Source organism: Lagenorhynchus albirostris, chromosome 7 (assembly GCF_949774975.1).
Source record: "Lagenorhynchus albirostris chromosome 7, mLagAlb1.1, whole genome shotgun sequence".
Lineage (NCBI taxonomy): Eukaryota > Metazoa > Chordata > Mammalia > Artiodactyla > Delphinidae > Lagenorhynchus > Lagenorhynchus albirostris.
The window spans coordinates 98884894-98903479 of record NC_083101.1 but is presented as its reverse complement, the minus strand read 5'-3'; the positions used below and the strand labels follow the sequence as shown (position 1 = coordinate 98903479).

The 18586-nt window shown below is 52.2% G+C and overlaps 1 protein-coding gene across 1 annotated transcript; it reads left to right on the top strand.

The window, feature by feature from the left end:
* Positions 1 to 9232: 9232 nt before the first annotated feature.
* On the top strand, positions 9233 to 13711 carry DOK2 (docking protein 2). The gene is made up of 5 exons (XM_060155575.1): positions 9233 to 9360; positions 10369 to 10650; positions 10883 to 10961; positions 11856 to 12040; positions 12546 to 13711. The coding sequence occupies exons 1-5, from the start codon at positions 9298 to 9300 to the stop codon at positions 13173 to 13175; spliced, it is 1239 nt and encodes a 412-aa protein (XP_060011558.1). The 5' UTR covers positions 9233 to 9297; the 3' UTR covers positions 13176 to 13711.
* The last annotated feature ends 4875 nt before the right edge of the window (positions 13712 to 18586 follow it).

Below are 18586 nucleotides of genomic sequence, written 5' to 3'. Positions count from 1 at the left end.
CAATTTCTGGATCAAATGGAAGTTAATTTATCTGTAAGATACAGACCAGGGATCTTCTTAATGCTCCTTTCTCCTAGCTCCATCTAAATAGAGATTCCATTACAGTAATATATTTTGTTTTATTGCATAAGTGTTTGAATGATACTACATGCATATATACAACCCTTAATTTTTCTGAAGGTTTTTCTCACGAGAGGAAGTAAAACTAAATCAGAATTATCAAGTACATATAAATATGTTCTTTTAAAATACAGACATATTATTTATACAAATCCACAGAAGAGGTAGCTGGGGTGAGTGAGGGGACGTAGCTATTTCATATCATCCAACACAAACGTAGCATGCTTTGAAATCAATGTATTAAGTTCTTGTATCCATTTGCCTTCTGAAGTCTGCCCAACACAGCATTAGAATTTGACACTTCAGCAGTCTGGCTCCAGTATCTTTCTCAGCCTGGAATCCTTTGCAGTGCCCAGCACAGCAAAGGGCCTTGCACACATTAAACTTTATGGTATTAGCTTAACTGAAAGAAAGTTAGAAAAGTAACTGTTTTTTCTTTTTTTCCCATTAAAAATGTTCGAAAGTTGTACAGAATTCTCTTCTCAAAATGAACCACGGGTAGATCCTCTGATGTTTCCTTGCATAGTTTTAAAAGCTAAAAAGACAACTATCTTTTGCTCTAATCAGGCTAAACTTTTGCACTCTGTTAAATTTTAACCTGCCAGTTTAAATGATTCTTCTTGACTCTCTAGAGTTACACTGGTGGTCAATATTTAAACAAATATGACTATCTGAAAATCGTATTTTCTGTTACTACACAGTCATAATATACAGCCCAGTAAATAATACTGTAAGACTGTGGGTAAGGCCCAGCATAACAACATAATAAATCCAATGAACTCCAGAGTTATCCTTCATTTAATATATTTACATATAATTATATGTTAAATATACTTAATATACAATTATTATATACGCTTTCCTTTTCCTCTCAAGAGCCTGAATACAGCTAGCACTATTAAAGCTAACATCTGATCCTTAATTTTTTCATTACCACTGTACACTAAGCCATCTTCATTTCCTTACAATAAGTAGTCAGCAAGTGGAAATACTGAATCCTCATTATCTTATCTAACTTTAGATATTAAAAAAAAAAGGAAGGAGGAGTGTTCATTTTATGAAGATAAACACAAATGAGTTTGATTTTTTTTTTTTTTACAGTTAATCACTGCCTCTATGGTGGGTGTTAGAGTCATCTAAGACCAAGAATAAGAAACTCATCACAACAAGGAGATTCTTTCTTACAAGTCTCTCTTCTTAAGAGGCTTGACTATGACACCAACAGAGCTAAAAGACACAAATATTACAATTTTCCCATTACTACCATTTTGTGACTTCCATTAAACACTTATCAGAAGAGATGCTCAGGACTCCAGCCTGAGAATCATATGACACTTGCTTAGTGTCAATAGAAAAAAAACAAAACAAAAAAAACTGCTCACCCTGGTGGTTCAGACAAGCACTAGATACATAATAAGTCAACTATTTAGTATTACTATGAAACTTTCAAATAATCAGTCTTGGACCTTTGATAGGCTCCTTTTTAAACTTCATGTTCCAATAGTGTTTTCAGAAAAATATTCCCCCTCAATGCACTTCAGATTTGTCTTTAATCTTTTCATTTATTTACTCTTTCCACACAGGGGAGAATCTATCTTTTTCTTGGGAAGGTTTTCTGCTACCATAAGGTACCACATTAAACTTTCCGAGTATCCAATACTAAAAGTAATCTAGTGGTCTAACAAAGAAAAGCAATATGCCCCATTCTATTTAAAGAGAAAAAGCTCTCGCAAACTTACCCTGTTGTTATAAAGACCGCTAATTTAGAGAGTAACATACTACAACTCTCCAAAGTCAAATAAAACAATGGACTGGCATAGTCCTCTTTGTTTTGAAAAATTAATAAATTCTTACTTTGGTAGATTTTTATTTGGGGATGGGTGGGGGGAAAAATCCCCTTACTAAAAATAAGGCAGACCCTCCTTTGAGACATAATTGCTATGAAGACTGCTTTGACCCATCTTGACTTTCCTCTAGTGAGGAATGACAACCTTTTTGTTCAAAAGGTAGGAGAGATCACATTAAGAGAAACTTCTTTGCAAGAGATAAAACAGATGTATATTCATAAAAGTACACGGACTTCCTCTGCCTTCCAAAGCATCATTCAGAAAGGCTATCTATTCAAACCATGTTCTGGAATGCTCACAGACACTACTTTTTTTCCCCCAATAGATAAGAGCACGGGACCCAAAGTCAAAAGCCTTTGATCCACTTTAGCCTTACCCTAAGCAAATCTCATATAAGTTCTGTGCTTTGGTTTGTTTCTTCAAAATGACAGAAGTAGTTCTTGCCTATCTACTCCTTTAGAATGGAAGAATTAAAAAAAAAACACATAAAAAATCCTTCACGCTTCTTAGAAATGGCTGCTATAAAACTCAAGGTGCTCACTATTATTATTACTATCACCTTGTACCAAGTTTTACTGCTACTTCTGAATTAGGCCACGATACTGGCTTTGAAACACAAATCCTGTGGTCTTCCATCTGTGATTACAATTTTTGATATAATTCTGTCCTGATAACTTGTACCTCACACTTCTAAGATTTACTCTACTGATCCCTGGCCTGAGAATTTATTTAGTCCCTTCTCTCCCAAAGAAATTGGTAGAAGTCACACCATCCACCTCCTTGTAGACATAATGTGAGGAATAAGATCATCCTCTTTACTCGAGGAATGATAACTATACAGTATGCAAAATAAGGCGACACTTGTTATCCTCTTTTCTACTTCCCAAAATACAAAACCTCTGCTAGAAAATCCAAAGGTTTCTGACAACAGATTTGTAACAATAACTGTCATAAAAATATCAGATCTAAAGCACAGAGAGGAAAAACTTTATCGAGTTTGCAAGAAATAACCCTGAGTCCTACAGCTACTATTAGGTTCGGTATGGGTTGTCCCTTCCTAGGGCCTGTGCCGTGTCTTTGAAGAAAAGTGGCCTGGGCCCAAAGCACGCCTGGGGCAGCCCTGGAGCCCGATCAGGACCCTCCAGAGCAACGTCTGCACCCAACGTTGCATCTCTCGTTTCAGACACACCCCCTCCACCCCGTGTTTCAGAGGAGGTGTGGGCACTCAACTCCTTCACTGGGGATAGGGGCACCGGAGGGAGGGCGGGCCCAGGCCTGAGCACCCATTTTGGAGGACGGGGGAGCTCGGCCCTGCAGGCTGTGCGACCAGCAGTGGGGGAGTGTAGGACGCATCCGTGGGAGGGGGGAGGAGGCCGGAGGGGGGTCTCTTGTACTCGGGGGCGTGAAGAGGAAGGCGGCGGGAAAGACTCGGTAGAGCGAGGTTTGTCAGTGCGAGGTATTCTTTTTGTTATCTGTTTAGGGCTGGCGGGTGTGATGGGGAAGTTCCCCTCAGGACAGAGTCGGCAAGGGGTCTCCCTCCCCTCCCCGTCTTGGGGGGCACTGAGGACTTGCAAGAGGCCTCCCTCCAGTGGGAGGGCAGTCACTGATAAGCGATGTAGGCTGTGCCAGCTGGGGCGCCGATCCCTGAACCTCCAGCCCAGCGCGAGAGGCGTGGGACGGGGTGGGAGGGGATGGAGGAGGCCCCCGGCCCAGGAGGCGGGAAAGGCCCTAGAGCTCCGGGACGGGCGGCGGCTCCGGAGCCCCGAGTGGCGGCGGCGCGGGCCCGGTGAGCCCCGAGCCGGCCCGAGCCCCTTGGGCCGCGTGCGACCCCACTCCCCACTCTCCGCGGCCGCCCCCTCCCCCGCGGCTCCTCTCACCTGCACATGATCCGCCATTTTGCTCCATTCATGCTCCTCTCCGGCCCCCCTCCCCCCCAGCGCGCACCTCGGCCGGGCCGCCGCCGCCGCCGCCGTCGCCGCTGCGCCTGCGCGCTGGGGGCTCGTCGCGCAGCGCTCGCGGCGTAGCACCGCCCGTCTGCGTAGGCCCGGGCGGCCGGGGCCGCGGTTGGAGAATGCGCAGCGCCGTTGGGACGGCGTAAAGGCGCGGCAACGTCAGCGGCCCGGAGACGCTGCGGGCGGGTGGAGGAAGGAGCGGGCCGAGGGGCGCGAGGGGAGGGGGCCGGGGGAACAAAGCTTTGTTTACATGGATTTTAAAGGGGCCGTGCTCGCTCCGGCGGGCGGGCGAGAGCGGTAGCGGGAGTTGGCGCTGCCTTAGCTCATCGGCTTCGCGAGGGCTCCTCGAGGGGCCAGGACCTGTCCCCGCCCAGACCCTGCACCTGGCGGATTCCTCTCTTCCCGAGTGTCCTCACGACGTGCCCCCGGACGCTCCCTACCGCTCTGCGGCCGCGCCACTGCTGTAACACCACACCCCCAGGGGGGTCTTCCGGTGCGCCCACCGCCCAAAACCCCCGCTTGGGGCGCCGACATTATTCTTTACTTTACACTGCCGACGGTGGCCGAATTTGTTTGTGTCTTTCAGCTCCAGTGGACAGGAGCCACTGCTCTCTGATCCTGGGTTTTACCAGCAATCCAAATCTCCTTGTTTCCATTTCTATCCTTTTCTCCACGATGAACATTCATGGAAGTAGCCGCCAAAGAGTGATGATGTTGGAAACGTGCAGAAGGCACGGTTCCGATCTTCCCCAATAGGTTGTTATCTTAACCAGCAGTCTAGGCTGCCTCCTGAGAGGGGTCAGAAGCTGGGGGAGGTGGTGGTGGGGAGTGATAAAGGAGTTTTAGGACCCCTGGCTCAGTCTGAGTGGGGAAGCCATCCCTCTGGGTCAGGTCAGATAAGGCTCTGCCTGCTGAGGCCAATTCCAGCCTTTCCCACTAGGAATGATCCGTGTCAGATAATGCCGGATCCCGTTTTCAATTGGATTCCACTCTGGCTTCCAATCATGGCCCCCAGATTAGATTTTAGCTGGATTCTGAGAGTATTGGTTGTCTGAAGTTTGTATTGACTAGGGGCCACCACATGCGATGGAACTGATTATAGTAGTGAATGACACACACTTTCTGTTGTGGATCGAGAGGACTGGTACTCAGCATTCATTTCAAGCTTCGTCCTCCTCCGAGTGTGTCTTCCTGATTTGCACAGGTAGGACACCTAAAAACTACATTACCCAGACTTCCTTGCAGCTAGGGTTCTGTATGCAAGTTCGGCTCCGCCAATTAGATTCACTCAGAGAAGACTTTGGAGGCAGAGCGTTTGACTGTTGCTTTTGGCAGGTCTAGACCCTGAGATGTGGGATTTTTCTGTTTTTGTTTTTCAACAACTTTCCAATGTCCAATCCTTAGCTCCCTGAGGGTAGAGAGCAGGGGTGGTGGGTCAGGTGCTTCCTTGGTATCTTCTTGACGTGATGATTGCCGTGGCAGTCTTCGAATTCCCTACTTGCTTGATTGCGTAGAAATAGCAGCTCCCTGTGGGCCAGGCCCAAATCCACCCCCCACCAAAACCCTTCCCCACACCTGTTTCTCTCCCTCTATCTTCTCTTTCTCAGTAAATGATACCGTCATTCACCCAGTTGCTCAAACTAAAAACCCAGGAGTTGCCCTGATTACTTAGTGTTTCAACAGTCCCCCCATATCCATTGCAAATCCTGTTGAATCTATATCCGGTACATACCCAAATCTGGCCACTCTTCTTCATCACCACTGCTAGCACCCTGATCCAGGCCACCATCACATTTATCCTGGGCTCTGATAATACAGTCCTTTCTTTCCCTGCTTCCCTTCTTACCCCATGATAATCCATTTTCCCTATAGCTGCAGAACATCCTTTTAAAATCATAAATCAGTTCACAGCCCTGCTTAAAAATCCTCAAGTGGCCTCCCATTACATTTAGAGTACATTCCAAATCTTTGCTATAGCCCAAGAGGCCATGTGATGGGACCCTCTCTCCGTGTCCCCTCTGGCTCACAATGCTCTGGTCATTCTGCCCTTCTTGCACTTCCTCACATCCAGCTGTACCTGCCTCTGGGCCTTTGCCCTTGAAGGAACTTCTGCCTGGAATGTTTTCCCCTCAGATCTTTAAGTGGCTGGTTCCCTCTTATCACTGATGTCTTAGTTCAGTTGTTATCTCCTCAGAGCAGCTTTTCTCACCGGCTCTATTGAAAGTTGTCCCCGACCCCTTCACTGTCATACTTACAGCATTGATCACTGTCTGTACAAAACTATTTAGTTACATACTTATTCTTTTCATTGTCTGGGTCTTCAACTAGAAAAGAACCACGATGAAAACAGGGATTCTATATATGTCTTGTTTATGCTCTGTCTCTCCTACTTCTGCACAGAGTAGATGCTCAAAAAAAACACAAAAAACCAAAAAACCAAAAACTTTTGAGTTAATTAAATTCTTTCTATCTCAGTCTCATTCTAGGGTGCATTTGGGGTCTTATGAGAACATAAAGAGTTTGAAGTGTTATCACAATGTTAAGTAACATTATTATGTTAATAATGATATACGTAGTGGAGAAAGGGTGAGGACTGGGGATGAAACTCAAGAGACTGGTCCTTCCTCCCCACGGTCAGGAGCCACTGGGGTGGGAGGAGGCAGGGATGGAATCTTTCATGAACCCCGCTCACGTTTTTTCTGTGCTCAGTCCTCCATCCTTCTCAGGACCCCCCCCAGCTCCTTGCCCATTCTATACCTTCTTTCCTGTTGTGTGTCCAGAGCTGCCCCTTGAGTAGCTGCACCTCCCCGTTCATCCTCGCGGGGGGGGGGTGTTGCCTAATCTCCAGACATGTCCAAGGAATCAGTCTCTTCTGCTCCTTCCTTTCTTGCCCCCAAAGACAAGCCCAGAAGCCCTTTTGTGTTAAAGATTTAGTTGCTAATCACTGGTGAGGATAGTAACAAAAAGTTGCCAAGTTCCTGCAGCTGTGATCTCTTGATCTGTATGGTTCCTAACTCCCGCTGAGAGAAACCTTTGTAAAGGAAAGCGTCCTGGTGGCGAATACTGAGGCACAAATGAGGTGCGTGTCCCTTTCTTTCCAATAAGAGCCATGAGGAGCCAAGGGGCACCCCACCCCCACCCAGACCTCAGTATAAACCACTGGGACCCTTTCCTCTTTGCTGCTTTCTCTCCTTATCATTGGTGCCTGGGTAACCTAAGGGCCTCTGGTTCTCTGCCCTTCTGCTGTGTCTTGGAGCTATCTCTTCTGGGTCCCTGCTCACAGGATTTGCCTGTGGCCAGACAGAAAGTTACTGGGGTTAGTACTTCCTCTGTGGGGTTCCCACAAGTCCTGCTAGGAAAAGTGGGTGTTGCTCTGAGTTCACTCCTGCTGCAGACAACAGCCACGGGAAGAGAAATTTTCTAGCTCCCACGGGCAAGGGATGGCATGCAGGGTGTCTGAAATTCCTGGGGCTCAGGCCTCCAGGTTTAAATAGTTTCCAAGTAATCTGGCAAGCTCGGGTGCCCCCCTGTGGCTCTGAGTGGAATGTGTCCAATCGACTTCGCGGGGAGGTGATCAGAGAACGTGGTGGGGGGAACATCCTCTGTTGTCTTGCTCCTCAAACTCAGGTCTGGTCCACCCACCAGCAGCATCAGCATCTCAGGTCTCACTCCACACCTACTGCATCAGAATCTGCACTCTTAACAAGATTTGCACATTGAAGTTTGAAAGGCACTGCTCTGGCAGCCCCCAGGATGGCCCTAAGAAAAAAAAAGAAAAGCTCTTCTTTTCTCACTCCATAAGGAGATGCTGAGTCCACCACACACCATGCAGCCCCCAGGTAATGTTGCCTGCCCTAAGGGACTAGAGAAATGGAATAGGCCACCCATTTCCATACTCCTAACCACTTCCCAAGGAGCTTTTCCTGCACCGACATCCTTGGTTCCCCCTTGGTCTGTGGATTCACCTGTTCAAATCCAGGCAGCTGGGCTGAGTGCCGTGAGCTTTACGTGACTCAATCCTCTCCTCCCAGAACTCATAACATTTATCTTTTAGAGCTGTTTTGGTAAAGCACATGGCATGTACAGCAGAAGGTCTGAGCGGTGTACTGTTCTGCTCTCCTTCCTAAGGCAACCGAACCCCTGTGGTAGAGGAAATGGCTCAGTTACATAAGCACCCATTATGGGGTTACCCCAAGAGTGCTGGTCTAGTTCTCTGGTTCCCCCAACATTTCTGCACCATGCCTCCTTCAGATTGCTTCTCTAAACCATCTGGATCTAAGTTAAATATTCTCTGGGGAGCTTAGATTTCCCCAAAGCAATGTATCTTCTTGCATGGAGTCTGGATCCCACTCAGGGGTCAGCAATAAAAAGACTGTTGAATTAAAGATCAGGTGCTCCGGTACTTCCTTCTCTGCTCCTGTGACCTCAGGAGGGTTGCAAACAGGTGTGTTCATACTTGCCCTTCCTTCTTTCAGGGTTAGATAGGGTGTCTGGAGACAGTGTGTGCCTGGAAACTTTGGTAACTGTGAAGCACTTTTGATCATTGTAAAGCTTTTTTTTTAAAAATATAAGAATTGCTACTGTAACTTAAAAAGCTAACCCTCAGATGGAACTCCAGTGTCTTTATAAAGCTCTCAAAGGCTGGAAAGAAGGTGAACTCATACAGTTGAGATGTGCTCAGGGAGCATAGCATGTTTCAGTGTGGGAATGTTCATGTTTCTAGAAGCTCAAGGAGGTGGTGTAAGTGTGTGTCATTGTGGGGGACAGGGAGTGCTCCCCACAGACTGAAACTGTTGCAGTGGAGTGTGTGAAAGTGGCGAGGCTCATGTGTCCAGTGTGTGTGAGTGTGGCTCAGCTCCTACTGAGTTGAGAGACCTGCGTTCTGGTTTGGTGGCCTTGAACCCATCCCTCAGACCTTCCTGAGCCTGTCTCCTCATTTTTAAATGACAGACTTGGGCTGATTGATTTATAAGTTCTCTCCTAGCTCTGTCACGCTAATAAGCATCCAGCTTGAGCATGGGGGCCCTTTGGCTGCTGGTTTTACTGTCGAATTTCATTTCTGGGTCTCTGTACCTGAGTTGCTGCTTACCAAAGCGCTGGAGTTTGGCTTTTTGGAAATTCTCTCTTCCTCACTGAAAACGCAGGAGGCTTGAGCGTGAAACTCACTCATCAAAAAGAAAACACACACACACATACACACAGAGCAAGAAACCACAGGGCTTATCAGCCTGTCGTCATCGAGCAGACGAGAATAGTGCAGAACTCTAGGCAGAGAGGAAATGAACTTGAGAGAAGGGGGAACATAGAGCAGAGAGGAGAGAAAGAGGGCGGGAGTGGAAGCAGAGAGCTGAAGCTCAGGGGCCCAGGATGGTGGGAAGATGGAGGATGTGGCGGTGAAGCAGGGCTTCCTGTACCTTCAGCAGCAGCAGACTTTTGGGAAGGTAGGAAGAGCACGGCTGGGCTGGGGCTGAGCCGAGGGGCTGGGGGGCTGCTAGAGACTTCCCTGGGGAGGAGAGGAGGCCCCGGAATGTTCCCAAACCCTTATGGGATGGTGGAGACTGTGCCATCTACCACATTGGGCCCAGAGTACAAGCTTGGGAGGGCTCTTGCCTTAGCAGCTGTTGCCTCTGCGAGCTGGCTCCAAACTGTGCTCTTTGCTGACAGCCATTGCCCCGGGAGGAGGGGGAAAAAGAGGCTCTGACTCTGCTTTTCTTGCCTTTCTTGTTCTGTGGTGACGTCTTCTCACCGGGACACCTTGGGAGGGAATGGAAGGCACAGTGGAGGGGATACTTCAGAGTTGCCGTGGAGGTTCCTTCCTCCTCTCCTGCCCCAGTGGGGTACGTTTGGCTGCTATTGGACTTGAACTGGGGTCTCTGGGAGCCAGGGCCCCATTGTGCCCAAACTCCTTTTCCTTCTTTGGCCTCCTTGAATGAGGACATCTTCCTTCCCTCAGCGGACACACCCCGGGGTTCCTCTCTCTGTCTCTTTCATGGCCTAACTTGTCAGAGGATGAGGCGGGAAGGTTCAGGAGGGTCAGCTGAGGTTCCAGGGGACAGGGCCTTCTATGGGGCCTCACAGAGAATGAGAAGCGTGCTCCCCAGTCTGGGCCCTTGGGCTGCCCTCCTCAGCCCTCTGGGCTCCGGGACTCGCAGGTTTTCTGCCTTTTGACTTGGATCCCCTGGGTTGGGCCTGCCCGGCCTCCCTGCAGTCGCCTCCATGGGGCTCACTCCTGTGCCTTTCTTGCCTTTGGCTTCCTCTCTGCTGTCATTGTAGGCCTCTTATTGGATTGCTTGGGGTGCATCTCCAATGCTTTCTCACTCCTAAGGCCTCTGTTAGGCTCTCTGCCTCCTTGGGTCTCCCCCGACCTTCACCTCTGTCTCCCCCGGGTCCTTCTCTCCCCGCTGGGCACCATCTCTCCATCTCCCCACCTGCTACGCATCTGGGGGCAGAAATGGCGCCGGTTCGGGGCGGCGCTGTACGGAGGGTCGGGCTGCGCCCTGGCCCGGCTGGAGCTCCAGGAGGGCCCGGAGAAGCCTCGCCGGGGAGAGGCCCCCCGGAAGATCATCCGCCTCAGTGACTGCCTGCGGGTGGCTGAGGCCGGAGGGGAGGTCAGCAGCCCCCGGGATACCAGCACCTTCTTCCTGGAGACTACGGAGCGCCTGTACGCGCTGGCGGCCCCCACTGCAGAGCGGGGTGACTGGATACAGGCCATCTGCCTCCTGGCCTTCCCCGTGAGTCGCCCAGGGCTGTAGAAAGGGCACGGGGCACTGGATGCTTGCCGTGGGCAGATGTCGTGAGAGCCAAGGTCAGGATGCTGGAGGTGGTTCCTTGGTGGGGGTGAGGGATCCCAGTTCAGAATAAAGACAGGGCAGTAGGCTGAGTGTGTTTTGAAAGAAAGCTTGCGGTGGCCAGTGGTGGGCTTGGGATTGGCGATGGTGGTGAGTCTTGGGCCTTCCCCGCCAGGGCCAGAGGAAGGAGCTGAAGGGGAAGGGCGGCCGGCCCCGCATGGAGGAGAATGAATTGTACAGCAGTGCGACCACAGGTGAGGGCCCTGCCTTTGCTCCCCGGGTGCTCTCTCCAGGGCGTGGTGGGGAGGAGGTGAGGGCTGGCCGGCTGCCGGCTCAGTCTTCCTGCCTTGTGGCTGCCCCCGGCCCCGGCCAGCCCCCTTATCAGTCTCTCCGCATCGCTGCTTCCGGCACAGCCCAAGGTCGGGGAGGCTGGCCTGCCTGAAATGTCAGCCCTGCACCCTTGGCCCACTCCCTCTTGTGCAGGCCCTGCTGGTGGGAAAGGGCCCGGCTGAGGGGTCCAGGTGAAGGTGGGGCTCTTGAACTCTCCCTTGTTGGCACCCGAGCGATTGTCTGTGAAAAGAATGGTTTTCTTTCTGTGGATTTGAGCTGTCCTGCGGCAAGGGAGCTTTTTGCTGACCAGGCAAGGCCCCTCCTGCTCTCTGTCTAGCCCTCGGGGTGGGCGCGTGGGGAGAGCAGGTGGACATGGGGGGGGGACATCCAGGCTCCCCCTCTCGGAGGGCACCTGATGGCATGGGCAGGGGCTGGGTAGGCTGAGAGCTGGGAGGGCAGGGTCAGCTGCATCTGCAGCTGCGACAGTCGGGACTGGGGAGGCAGCTGGCTTGGGGAGAGAGATGAGATGGAGATAAGGCTGTGGCTCTGGTGAGAGGGGCAGGAAGGATGTGGGTACGGGGTCGGGGTGCGTGTGGCTAGGGCATGATGCCTCCTGAGGGAGGGCTGGAGGTTCCTGGCATTTTAGGGAGTCTGACCTGGCGCAGGGCAGCTCAGCATTCAGGATGCAGGCTGCAGGGTCATGGGGCCGTGGGTAATACTTTTTCTGGAGACCCGGCATGCTATGTAAAGCAGGGCAGAGTTGAGACAGGTCGGCTGCTTCCCATGAACTGCCTCCTTGTCTACCCTCTTCTCCCCAGGGGCCCCCTGCAAGGAGTTTGCTGTGACTGTGAGACCCACAGAAGCCACTGAGAGGTGCCGACTCTGGGGATCCTACACCCTCCGGGCCGGGGAGAGTGCCCTGGAGCTGTGGGGTGGCCCTCAGTTGGGCACCCAGCTGTATGAATGGCCCTACAGGTTCCTGCGGCGCTTTGGGCGGGACAAGGTGAGCGGGGGGGGGGGGGGGGGGGGGGCTGCCGCGGGCAGGTGAGAGGAAGGATGAGCGGTGAGAGAAAAGAGAGCGTCAGGGAGAGGGCGAAGGGGCCCTCAAAGGAAGAGAGAATGGAGGAGGAAGAAACGACGAGATAAAGGCCGGCAGAAGAGAAACAGCACAGCCCAGGGGCTGGAGGAGAGAACCATGGCAGGGAGAAATGGTGGTCGAGGTGGGGGAGAAGGAAAGGAGAGGAAGAGGTGGGGAGAGGTGGGAGGGTGGAGAGTGGCTGGCGTGGTGGAGGATGAACTCTGCATCGAGCTTCATACTCGATGGATGGGAGGAAGAAGGAGAAAAGATGAGAGAGGGCTTCGCTTGTAAGCAAAAGCATGGCGGGAGGGAAGGGGAAGCAGCTTGGGGAGAGGCTGGGGGGACAGGCTTGTGGTTGGGAGCTGGGTCCGGGAGTGGCAAGCAGCCCCGCCCAGTGGCCTGCGAGTCATCGGCTTTCTTCTCCACCCAGGCAACCTTTTCCTTTGAGGCAGGCCGGCGCTGCCTCTCAGGGGAGGGCAACTTTGAGTTTGAAACCCGGCAAGGCAATGAGATCTTCCTGGCCTTGGAAGAGGCCATCGCTGCCCAGAAGAACGCCTCCCCTCCTGGGCCCCCGACCCAGCCAGTCCCCAACCCTGCGGCTCTGCCCCGGCCGGAGAGTCCCTACTCCCGACCCCACGACTCACTCCCACCACTATCGCCCACCACCGTCAGGGTTCCTGCCCCCCGGCTGCAGCGGGGCCCAGAGGGGGAGTACGCGGTGCCCTTCGATGCAGTGGTACAGAACCCGCGGAAGAGCTTGAGGGGCATCCTGGCCGTCCCTCCCCAGGCCCCGGCCGACCCTCTGTACGAGAGCATCGAGGAGCACCCGCCCTCCCGACACGACCACATATACGATGAGCCTGAGGGGGTGGCCGCCCTGTCCCTGTATGACAGCCCACAGGAGATCCGGGGTGAGGCCTGGAGGGGGCAAGCCGCAGCTGACAGGGACCCCAGCGGCCTGCAGCATGTCTACCCAGCGGGACAGGACTTTGCTGCCTCTGGCTGGCCACAGGGGACTGAGTATGACAATGTCATGGTACTTAAGAAAGGCCCAAAGTGATGGAGGGTGGAGGAGATGCGGACTCCGTCAGCTGCCAGGGCTGAAGTGGTCCTGTGCCTGCTGGGCCGGGCTTAGAGGCTGGTGAGAAGGCGGGGGGGGGGAGGGGGGGCAGGCGGGCCTCCCTTCTAGCTTCTGCGGCGACTCCTCCTGGCCACCGCATCCCAGGAACCTCCCTCCGCTCCTTCCAGAACCCTAGTCTTGGCCGCCTTACTCTGGCCTGAGGAGTTGTCCCTCCCAGGGCCAGCTGGGTGAGTCACCATCCCAAAGCAGGAAGAGTACCCTGAAGAGACCCACACTTCTCCTACCCCTTTTCCACTTCCTCTTCCCCCCGCCCCCCACCGGCCTACATGGAACCTCCAGATTTAGGGCAGAGGACAAAAGGATGTCAGCAAGTGGCCCTGGCTCCTTGGCTCATGCAGGCCACCTGCCTGCTGGTGTCCCCTTCAGGGGACAGCCGTGGCTCTGGGCAGCCTGGAGGATGGCTGCAGCTTCCTGCAGGTTTTGGACTTCTCTGTGGCATAAACGTTTCTGAAATATTTCTGTGCGGCATGAGTGTATGAGGCGGGGATGGGACAGGCACAGCCCTGCTGGGGGTGAATGCTTCAACCAGCCACCACTGACACCTCCTCTCCCAGCAGCAAAGTCCTCTCTGGGCCTAAGCTCCATCCCAAGCGTCATCTACCCACAGAGGTAGAAGTCTGTGCAAGTCAGGGCGCCCCAGGAAAGATCTTCAAGCATCTCTAACCCTTTGCTGGGGTAGGGTCAACACCAGAAAAATAGCGGAGAAGCTGTGTGTGTGTGTGTGTGTGTGTGTGTGTGTGTGTGTGTGTGTGAGTAAACCTGGACTGGAAGATAGGCAAGAGTTGAGCCTCTTCAGCGTTAGAAATGGAACTACTCCCACTCAATCCCTTGCCTTCCTGAGACTTGCCCTCTTCGTCTGTAAACTGAGGGAGTTCCTCCATGTAGGCACTGAGAACCCTTCCTGCTCTGAACTTCCCCATTGGCCCTTGTATCCCATTTCCCCACAGGCAGGCTCTGTGCTGTCTCCTCTCATCAAAACCCGCTTCCATGGAAAGGGATGTCAGTATGTTTCTGCTACAGGCCAACTCAGCCAATATTATGGGGCACTGCGTGTAAGGCCTGCCCTGGCCTCACGATGCTTACAGTCTAGAGGAGGCTGAGATGAGGGCACACATGTCTATCACAAAAGGTGGACATAAGTGCCACAAGATGTGAATCAAGGCCTTGGGGATCAAGGGACATAGCTGTTTGTTGGGGGACCAAGAAAGTTTTCATATCGAAGGTGGCATTTAAGGTGGACCTTCAAGGGTGGGAAGCAATGTGAAAAGAGCATCCCAGGTAGAAGAACGTGAATGGAGGCATAGGGGGAGGTACGCATACACTCAGGAAAGAGTTCTACATTAAGAATGGAGGGGACATGGGACAATCTAGTTGGGAAGGCAGATCCTAACCGTGATGTGGAGGAATTTGTACCTAATTAAAGGGGAAGGAGGAATGACAAAGTCTTTTTTTTTTTAACTTTTTTATTATGGAAAATTTGAAACATACACAAAAGCGGAAGGAGTAGTGTAATAAATGCCCATGAATCCATCAGTTAGCTTCAAGAATTATCAACACATGGCCAATCTTATTGACAAGGCTTTTGAGCAGGGCGTTGTGTAGAGCTGTGTGTTAGGTCAATAACCCCGACAACCCTTGGAAAATGGTCTGGGGGCAGAGTGAGCTTCATTGGGAGGGGAAATGCAGAAAGACTGGGGATTCAAATGCCATTGTAGAGATGGGGCCTGCAGATCTTAGATTCACATTGGATGTGGAACACAGAGAAATAGGGTTTCGGGAGAGACTCAGTTCTGGGGAAGAAGGTGAGCTTAGTTTCTGACTGAGGCTAAGATGGCCTTACGCTATCCCGCTAGAGGAGTCTCCGCAGCAGCTGGAAAGGGGCTCTGGAGCCGGGGAGGGAAACAAGATAGAGACCTGTGGGCTTCCCAGCCTCCCACGTGGGGTGTGATCGAGTATTATGTCACACCATGCCTTTGCTCCTTATTAAAGGAATTTGAGGCAATGGGTGAGCAGGCTGGAGACAGAGGGAGAAGCCTTCCAGGAGCCCTGACTCTTGTCTGTGCCAAAGGACTATTCCGGTTGCCACCACCCAATCCCAGCTTTAGAATACACTGGAGGCAGGCAGGCCTAATGCCTCTAAGGGGTTCAGTAGTTCCCCTCTCCAGGTGGGAGTTGGGGAGCTCTTAGGCAGGGATGCCCCCTAATTTCCTTCAGAGCACTTGAGGCAGACATCCCAGCGCATCCCAGCAGGGGGCAGTGTTAGCCTGTGGAAAAGGCCACTGGGGGCTTAGCTGCTGCCAGGCGTGGGGGCTTGGTCCCGAAGGAGGGAACTTTAGGATTTACTGCCCAAAAGAATGCGGGATCATTGGAAGAATCTGCATTTCAGGGCTTGTCCCTTCAGAACCTCAGAATCCCGCTTGGAGGACTGTGGAGCCTGCCTCCGAGAGGTGTGGGACCCTAAGCTGAAAATTGCTCCTCTCCTGGCCTCTCTCCTCCCTGCTGGGATCCGAGGAATTCGGAGCTTTTCCTTCTGAAGCTAGCTTTGCTCGAAAGGGAAAGTGGTAGATTGGGGCCCTGGGGAAAGGTGGGGAGGGCTGGTGGGGGCAGGGGAAGGGAGCGTTTGGGGAAGTGGGAGGGGCCATGAGAGTCCTGAGAATGCTGACCAAGCCCGCAGGGTCCCTCTCAGAAGATGTGACCGGGCGGGCGGGTCTTCCTGCAGAGAGCTGGGTCAGCCCATCCTCAATGGCACCGTCGCCTCGGACATGTGCATCATTCCTTAGTTCCCTCCCTGGGCCAGTCCCACCCCCCACGTGCGTGGAGCCTGCGCGCCGAGTGGCTACACAGAAATGGATTCATGCAGGCGTGAGCCTCAGCCATGAATCTCCGCAAACAGAAACACAGAGATGAAGCCCTTCTTACAGTGTTTCTCTGGCAGCCTGCTGTCAAGGGGCAAATTCATACAGGAGAAAGCAGATTGGTCTCGAAGGGGAGGGGGCAATGTAAGACCAAGAGACAGCTCCACCAAGAAAGGGTCTCCTGGCTCCAGATCTGCTACCTGGCAGCTCTCGATACCACGAGATCCTCTGCCGTGACCAGGGCACTTAGGGACTGCTTTTATTTGCTAATTATTATGCAGAGGTGACATCAGGGCAGATAAGAATGGCATCATGACTGGTGCCCAGCACAGAGATGCGTACACAGATTCGTGTAACTGTGCGTTCACACACACAAGCATGCTATATCATTCTTCATGTTTCTTTTTTTCCCTCTCTGCCTCCCCTCGTATAACATTTTCTTTCTTCCAGAGCATAGCAGTGGTGTGGTGTGGGTGTGTGTATGTTCATGTGTGTGCATCTTGGCCCCTGGTCCATCCCATAAGCTTGCTCCCAGGCTGTGGTGGGGGCGGCCAGGGCCCCCTGGTGAATTCCCACCTTGGAGCTTCAGAATAAACCACGACCCAGGTTGCCTGGGCCTCTCTGCTCACTCAGACTCCTCCCTGATGGCTGCGCATAGGCTGTTGCTGCCACCACCTTTCGGCCGTGATGCTAACCAGCCCCCTGCCTCCTGCCTCGTGGGCGCTGATTCAATTAGCCAAGGTGCCCGCCTCCTGCCAGAGCCCTTTATAAAATCAGCAGGAGCAGCTGGAGATCTCAGGGAGGGTGCGGCTGGGAAGCGAGCAGGGAGGTCAGCGAGCTGGGAGGGGGAGGGGGAGGAATGAGGGGGTCTGGGAAGGGGTGTCTGATCTGATTAGGCATCAGGTTGGCTTCCCCCTGGCGGGCGGGGCTGTACATCACTGACCTGCTTCGCTCCTTAGCTCCCAGGCCCACCTGACACTGGCCAGCATGGAGCAGGGCCCGTCTATCTCCAGGCTCTGGCCAGGCCTGCCTCTTTCCTCCTTGCTCCCTCCCACCTCCAGAGCCCTCTTCTTTTTTTTCCCCTCCATCACAAGTATTTATTTTATTATTATTATTTTTTTAACATCTTTATTGGGGTATAATTGCTTTACAATGGTGTGTTAGTTTCTGCTTTATAACAAAATGAATCAGTTATACATATACATATGTTCCCATATCTCTTCCCTCTTGCATCTCCCTCCCTCCCACCCTCCCTATCCCACCCCTCTAGGTGGTCACAGAGCACCGAGCTGGTCTCCCTGTGCTATGCGGCTGCTTCCCACTAGCTATCTATTTTACATTTGGTAGTGTATATCTGTCCATGCCACTCTCTCACTTTGTCACAGCTTACCCTTCCCCCTCCCCATGTCCTCAAGTCCATGCTCTGGTAGGTCTGTGTCTTTATTCCCGTCTTACCCCTAGGTTCTTCATGACCTTTTTTTTTTTTTCTTAGATTCCATATATGTGTGTTAGCATATGGTATTTGTTTTTCTCTTTCTGACTTACTTCACTCTGTATGACAGACTCTAGGTCCATCCACCTCACTACAAATAACTCAATTTCGTTTCCTTTTATGACAGAGCCCTCTTCTTGACACCAGCTCCCGGATCCCTGGGCCAGAGGTGGCTGGTGGGTTCAGGAAGGGGGCACCAGGGTCTGAGGGATTTGTTGGGGAGCTGGAGTCCCAGAGCTGGGTTAAGTAATTCTGGGACTTGCAGCCCAGGACCGTCTCAGGCTTGTCCTTTCAGGTGTCTGATCAGAAAGGGCTAGGCGGTGCCTGAGGTGTGCCTGAGGGGGCAACAGCATCTGGGTAATAATAGTGTTCTTGAATTTGTACAGCTTTCCCTTCCTTATAAAGCGCTCTGGGGGCAGCTGAGTAGAGTTGGTTAGGCGCACACACACATTCAAATTCTGGCTCTGCTCCTTGCTAGCTGTGTGTCTTTGGGTATCTGCTCTGTGCCTCTGTTTCCACATCTGTAAAATGGAGATAATATGTTTCTCAGAGGCTTGTTGTGAAGACTGAGTGAATGAATGAATGCATAGCTCCTAGAACGGTGCCTGGACCACAGAGCTCCGTGTTACCCACGACTGCCCTTTACCTCCCAGGGGTTCCGCCAGGTGGGCAGGCAGAGATGTCTGTCTCATAAGCCAGGGGATGGAGGCCCAGAGAAGCAGAGTCCTTTCGCTTTGGGGTGAACTCAGGCTTTGTGGAAATGGGAGGACCTGGTTGGGATTCTGATAAGAAGGAAGAAAACCAGATGACCATTTGAGGAGAGGGGAAGGGAGCAACGTCAAAGGCCTTTCAGCCCCCGACTGGGTGGCTCCTGGCCGGCAGACTCTGTACACCTAGGCAGAGTGGGGCTTGCCTGCACTTTCCCAAGCCCAGAAATGGGAGAGCTTGGGAGGGAAGCTGCTTCCTAGACTAGAAGGCCTTTG

Excerpts from the sequence above, each read along its gene's own strand:
- DOK2 (XM_060155575.1), top strand. The coding sequence starts at position 9,298 with ATGGAGGATGTGGCGGTGAAGCAGGGCTTCCTGTACCTTCAGCAGCAG. Across the intron at positions 10,651-10,882 it reads TCTGCCTCCTGGCCTTCCCC|GGCCAGAGGAAGGAGCTGAA; the intron begins GTGAGTCGCCCA and ends CTTCCCCGCCAG. Across the intron at positions 12,041-12,545 it reads GGCGCTTTGGGCGGGACAAG|GCAACCTTTTCCTTTGAGGC; the intron begins GTGAGCGGGGGG and ends TTCTCCACCCAG.